This window comes from Egretta garzetta, unplaced genomic scaffold, assembly GCF_000687185.1.
Source record: "Egretta garzetta isolate BGI_Z169 unplaced genomic scaffold, ASM68718v1 scaffold520, whole genome shotgun sequence".
Lineage (NCBI taxonomy): Eukaryota > Metazoa > Chordata > Aves > Pelecaniformes > Ardeidae > Egretta > Egretta garzetta.
Window position 1 is genome coordinate 264,550 of NW_009258482.1, and position 6,691 is coordinate 271,240.

At 57.4% G+C, this 6,691-nt stretch overlaps 1 protein-coding gene across 1 annotated transcript in view; it reads right to left on the reverse strand.

The window, feature by feature from the left end:
• LOC104130946 (interferon-induced very large GTPase 1) overlaps nucleotides 1-4,541 on the reverse strand; it is an 11,202-nt gene extending 6,661 nt beyond the window's left edge. The window contains exons 1-3 of the mRNA XM_035899632.1: nucleotides 4,460-4,541; nucleotides 1,324-2,669; nucleotides 17-768 (exon numbers count right to left, since the gene is read on the reverse strand). Coding sequence (XP_035755525.1) covers nucleotides 17-768; nucleotides 1,324-2,653 — 2,082 coding nt within the window. The 5' untranslated portion in view covers nucleotides 2,654-2,669; nucleotides 4,460-4,541. The remainder of the gene's footprint in view (nucleotides 1-16; nucleotides 769-1,323; nucleotides 2,670-4,459) is intronic.
• Nucleotides 4,542-6,691: the final 2,150 nt, after the last annotated feature.

Genomic DNA, 6,691 nt, shown 5'->3' on the forward strand with positions numbered 1-6,691 from the left:
TCGTGATTAAGAGCACCAAGAGTTCTATGTCTTTCTGTGCCCTTTCCTGGAGAGACTGGAGAAAGGAATAAACAGCTAGGCTTGTAGTCTGGGTGGCTTTTACCTTTGCTTCACGGATGGCAGATGCGGAGGTTTCTGGTGCGTAGGTGGCTTCCTGGATGTACTCCTTCATTTGCAGCAGTGTCTTGATGAGGTCTTCAAGCTCAGAAATATTGGGGGTTTCGGGAAGGCTGTGCTCGGAGTGGAAGATCCACTGCATAATGAAGGAAGCCCTGGGGAAGTCCTTGACGGAATAAATATGAGGATCCAGGAGGCACCTCAACAGAGACTTGATACAGGTGGTGTTTTCTGGAGGTGACTTCTTGCAGAACAGAACGGTATTGAACAGGAACTCCTGCAGCGCCGTGTCCGACAGGCACACGTTGATCCAGACACTGGGGTTTTTGGTTTTTTCATTCAGGTTCTGCTTGAAATCGATCAGCGTGAGCAGTTTCTTTTCATCCAACCTCCCATCCCAGGCCTTCACCTGCTCCACAAAAGCTCTGGCCTCTTCCACGGCACTGAGCAGTTCCTCTCCAAACATGGTGCCAACGTGGTCATTCGTTAGCGCTTCGTACGCAGTCCTGAGGCTGGTGCTCATTTGATAGATGGACTTAAAGTCACTGCTGTGATTGAACAGGATGAGATCCCACACTGGGATCAGCTGAAAGCCTCGGTCGATAACACACCAGGTTGTGTTATTAGTTACAAGCCCCAGTTTCCACTGAGGAAGAGAATCCGTCTCTGGTGGGCCCCCTGTGTTGGTCACATAGACCTGAATCGCTGTGTAGGCACTCCTTCCGTCTCTGCCCTGGAAAGAAGCCTGGGAGCTGGATTTTGAAACGCCTACTCCTGCGCTGACACCGAAGCCGCAGTAGCTGGCCCCGACATAGGAGTTGAGTGCTTTGGACACTTGTCGCTTCACCTCTTCCCACTGCTCAGCTCTGAATCCTTCCGTAGATGCCTTCCACCAGAATATCCCCCCAAAGTGGAGGGGACCCTGGTTGACGTGGGACCCAAACCTGCTGAAGAAGCTCGCGCACCGGCTCTTCAGCATGTTGGGCCTGTCTGCTTCCTGAGTGATGCTCAAAAGATGCTCGATACCTTGCAGCTCCCTCAGGGCCGCATCCGAGAGGCGAAGCTGATGCTTCTGGAAGTAGCAGGAGGCCAGAGGGATGTACTGGTACTTGGTGGTGCAAAGGTAGCTCTGCTCAGAGCGTGACCGGTGGATGGCCTCCGACCGCGAGGAGTTGCTGTGATCTACGGCAGCCAGTTTCCACTGAGGAAGAGAATCCGCCTCTGGTGGGCCCCCTGTGTTGGTCACGTAGACCTGAATCGCTGTGTAGGCACTCCTTCCGTCTCTGCCCTGGAAAGAAGCCTGGGAGCTGGATTTCGAAACATCTATGTCCACTCCTGCGCTGACACCGAAACCGCTGTAGCTGGCCCCGACATAGGAGTTGAGTGCTTCGGATGCTTGTTGCTTCACCTCTTCCCACTGCTCAGCTCTGAATCCTTCCGTAGATGCCTTCCACCAGAATATCCCCCCAAAGTGGAGGGGACCCTGGTTGACGTGGGACCCAAACCTGCTGAAGAAGCTCGCGCACCGGCTCTTCAGCATGTTGGGCCTGTCTGCTTCCTGAGTGATGCTCAAAAGATGCTCGATACCTTGCAGCTCCCTCAGGGCCGCATCCGAGAGGCGAAGCTGATGCTTCTGGAAGTAGCAGGAGGCCAGAGGGATGTACTGGTACTTGGTGGTGCAAAGGTAGCTCTGCTCAGAGCGTGACCGGTGGATGGCCTCCGACCGCGAGGAGTTGCTGTGATCTACGTCAGCTTCGACATTAAACCCCCAGAACCCGGCTTTGGCAGAAACGCTGATGCTGAACCCCAGCTGCTCCATGGACTTGGTGAAAGTGGCTTCTGCCGCAGAGGAGGAGAACTCCTTCCTCTCGAGCAGTGACCCTTGCTCTGGCCCGGCGAGCTTGAATCCGTCGGGAACCCTGATGAGCTGCTCTCGCTTTGCCAGCACATCCTCCAGGCTGCTGGTCCTGTAAATGCCCTGCAGGGCCAGCCCCCCCGACGCCCGCCTCAGGACCTCTGCGTCGGAGACGTTCTCAGCCCTGCCCAATGACGACTCCTGCTGCTCCAGCTGCTTCTGGATGCTCTCCAGCACATACACCAATGACTTCCCCGGGGGTGCCCAGTACTCTCTGGGAATCTCCATGGCTTGCCACAGAGCCTCCTCTTTCTGTCTCACCACGTCCCTGCTGTGGCTGCGGCTGTTGTACATTCCTTTCAGCTCCTCCAGGGCCAGCTTGGCCGCTCCTTGTCTCTGCTTTGCCATCTCCAGGCGCTGCTTCTGCAGCTCCTCAAAAGTCGCTTTGTTGTCTGTTAGTTCCAGGAGTTTTTGGAGCGCCTTTGTTTCCCAGGGGTACCGTACTTCGCACTCCAGCTTAAGGTAGTCTTCATATTGCAGATGTTTCAGGGCTTCTCTGGACTTGACTCCCAGTACCTGCGACAGTTTGGGGAGCCAGTATCCATCATCCAGTCCTTCTTTCTCACATGCTTCTGCCAGTAGTTTTTTAGCAAGAAGTTCCTTGTCCTCACCCTCTGCCATGTCTGAACCCGTGGCTCTGGAAGAAGAAAACAGACTTTCTTTAAGGCATGTTGTCAGAGCCCCGGGCTCGCCAGCAGCTCCAGCCCCGGGGATTCCTCCTACCCTGGGATGCCCCAAGACCTGAGGGTCTCCGTCCCAGGAAAATGGATGTGCCTGCTGCTTTCCCATGTGCAGGTTCAACCCTGAAGCCGAGTGTGTATCCCAGAGACAACGCACACACACGCACTCCGCCTCGGCCGTGGACAAGGTGCTGCCTTCAGCAGCGCCCACGTAGCCCCAGCGGGACTCATAAACACCCAAGCACCGACAGCGGTGGACATTCCTGGATCCCCCGAGCACCGGCAGAGCCCCCAACACCCCTGCCTGCCTCCCGCACCCTCCCACCAGCCCCACGGTCTCCTGAGCAGCCAGCAAGCATCTCACGCTCACCTCACGGGCATCCCCCCCAGCACCGGGCACACGGGCTGTGACCTGTGGTCCTGCTCCAGCTGCCGGCGTGGAGCCCATTCCCCCCCAGGAGCTGGTTCTCAGGACACACGTCGTTCCCGCCCCAGGGGATGGGAAAAATCCAAGTTGTACCTGTCCAGAGCTGTGCCTGGAGCACCCTGTTGGCCCATCGTTAGGGTCTGGAGACTTTGGGGCTTTGGCATTGACTCCGGGACCCCCTGTCCATCCAGTTTGTGGCCCTCTGTGGTTCTGTTTATCGTTTCCCCCTTCACTTATTATCCCATATGCATTGGAAAGGTCCTTGACTGCTGACCTTAGTGGAGCTGATGCTCTCACTGCACACGTGCCTTTGCACCTTCTTCGTTACAGTCATCCAAACCTGACAATTGCCCCTGCCTCAGGTCAGGTGGATACTGAAGAGATGGACCTGATGCTCCTAAAGGTCTTCTCCAACCCAAACGATTCTATGAGATTTCTTCAGTGCACAAAACCTTCCCATGCACTCAGCTTTCATCCCACCAATGACACAAGACTCTTACCAACACAGGTTGTACATGGAGGCCCACGGGGGAGCAGATCCCCACCTGCAGCCCGGGGAGGACCCCACGCCGGAGCAGGGGGGTGCCCGAAGAAGGCTGTGGCCCCGTGGGAAGCCCACGCTGGAGCAGGCTCCTGGCAGGGCCTGTGGCCCCGAGGGGAGAGGAGCCCAGGCTGGGGCAGGTTTGCTGGCCGGGCTGGTGACCCCGTGGGGACCCACGCTGGAGCCGTCTGCTCCCGAGGGCCTGGACCCCGGGGGGGGGATGGACCCAGGCTGGAGCAGTGCATGGGGGACTGTCTGCCATGGGGGGACCCCAGGCTGGAGCAGGGGAGGAGTGTTTGTGGGGGCTGTCTGCCATGGGGGGACCCCAGGCTGGAGCAGGGAGGAGTGTGAGGAGTCCTGTCCTGGGGAGGAAGGAGCAGCAGGGACAGCGTGGGATGAACTGACCCCAACCCCCTTCCCTGTCCCCCTGCGTGGCTTGCAGGGTGGAGAAATTGGGAGTGAAGTTGAGCCCAGGAAGAAGGGAGGGGTGAGGGGAAGGGGTTTTAAGATTTAGGTTTTATTTCTCATTACCCTGCTCTGATTTCCTTGGTAATAAATTAATCTAATCCCCTCCCTGCCCAGCTGAGGAGGAGAGCGATGGAGCGGCTGGGTGGGCACCCGGGGTCCAGCCAGGGTCACCCCACCACACAGCTATTGACCCGAGGTGCTTGTGACCGGGCTCGAGGACCCTTTCAGAACCTTTAGCGTCAGCTTTTCCTTTCAATTCAGTGAAGATTTAGGCAGAGCACTCAGTGGCCGTGGGCTCTGGCTCACCTCACCTCGCAGCAGATGCTCCTTGGGTCAGACACTTGACTTCCCAGAGGACACCGGCAGCCAAGGTCCCCGGCTCAGCTGAGACAGCAGACCGCCAGATGGCAGGCCTGGTAGACAGGGCTGGGGTGTTCAGAAGAAGATGGGGACCACCTCAACAATTCAGGAGGAAAATCACCAGGAAGGAAAGGCCCAAAATCCTAAAGGGGAAGACCAGAAGACAGTCAGGAGATGGCAACCCATCAATGCGGAGGATTCGTTCCAAGGAGCGGAATTCTCCACCAGTGATGACTGCCCAGATGACAACGGCTCATCGGGGCCTTTTTGGGGTGGTGACCAAGCCAGGGTTTTACCTGGGACCTAACCCCATGTACCCATTGCGTGCGTTAGCCCAGCAAAGTAGGGATCTCCTGCTGCCAGGGTCTCTTCTGCGCACAGCAAAAGGTGCCCAGCAGTGACTCGGGGCTCAACGCTTGCGCACCACAGCAGCAGCACGGGGAGGAAGACCAAGCCTAGACATGAAGTCAAAGCTCAACCTGATTAAAAAGGATCCTCCAGTGCCCTGCTGACCTCTCAAATATTGGCCCTACTGCCCACCACCGGGCAGCCACCAGCAAGGGGGGGTGCGGGGCTCCCACCCGCTCTCCCGTGGGGAGAAGACGTGGAAGGGTGGCGAGCAGGCCGAAGGCTGCAGGGTAGGCTGATCTGCGAGAGCAAAGCCTGGAGACCTGCGGAAAAGTCCCAGCTCCAGACACAGAGGCTGTCCGGTTAACATCTGCACTCTCCGGCCGGGCTCAGCCAGCCTCAAGGCAAAGTCTGGACGCGGCAGAGCCTGGGGGAATGGCACTGACGATGCGGCAGCACGTGTCCCGTCCCACCGCTGGCCAGGCCACGCATCTGCTGCTGTGGACGAAGCTCAAGCCCCTGAAGAGACGGAGAGAAACCCCCAGTGGGTTGGCCTCCACCGGGAACTAAGCATCCACCAGCAGCTCGTGCAGTCCTGCCAGCGGGACAGGGGAGAGAAGTGGAAAAGCAAAAGCAAGGGGAACTCCTGGGTGGAGCTAAAGCAGAGGTCAGCAAGCAAAGGAAAGCTGCACGAGCTCGCAAAGCAAAGGAGGGCGTTTATTCCCTACTTCCCATCGGCGGGCAGATGTCCGGCCACTCCCTGGGAAGCGGAGCCTCAGCAGGCATGATGGAATCATAGCACCATGGAATGTTTTGGGTTGGAAGGGACCCCTAGAGGCCATCCAGTCCAACCCCCGATGCCTGCTTGGGAAGGCAAATGCCACAGCCACCAGCATCTCCCCTTCCTCCTCCTTCCCCCCAGCTTCGGCTGCTGAGCAGGACACCGTGCGGCCGCGATGGAGAACATGAACTCCAGCCCAGCCGGCACCTGAACTAGCACCCAGCAACGCTAGCACCCAGTGTGGCCTCATATTTCTTCAGGAAGAAGGAACAAGCCACATGCAATTGTGTCAGTGCACGCAGAGGAGCGCTGTCCTCGTTTCGGCTGGGATAGAGTTGATTTTTTTCCTAGTAGCTGGCAGAGTGCTGTGTTGTGGATTTAGGATGAGAAGCTGAGAGCAACGGGCGCTGGGACGTTCCAACACTGGGATACACATTTAGCAAAGCCACCTGGTCAGTCAACCCTAGGGGATCTGCCAGCCGGGCTGGCCCTGCCCCATCAGACCTCCTGCGTGCTGAAGAGGGGACAAAGTCCCTGCAGCGCACGCAAAAAACACGCTGGGGCAGACGGTCTGGGTTACTCCTGCCCAGGCAAAGGCAAACCCATCCGTGGGACTGCTTTTGCCCAAGGACCTGGGTGCACTTGGGGGGTGATGTGGAAGGATGGGGAAGTCCGATGTGTACCTCAAGGGGATGTGCTTTTGGGTGAGAGTAGCCAATGAGCTGAACGGTTTGATGGTAATTGCTGTCCAATACTGCATGACGTCACTTCTATGGTTGCTCTATGTCATATCAAGGGTATTACAGTAAGAATCGCCCAGATGAACGAATCATAGAATCATCATAGAATCCCAGAATCCCAGGTTGGAAGGGACCTCCAGGATCATCTGGTCCAACCTCTCTGGGCAAGAGCCCAGCCCAGACAAGATGGCCCAGCACCCTGTCCAGCTGAGCCTTGACAGTGTCCAGTGTGGCGGAGTCAACCCCTCCCCTGGGGAGATTATTCCAGTGGGGGACTCTTCTCAAGGTGAAAAATTTTCCTCTCATGTTCAGTT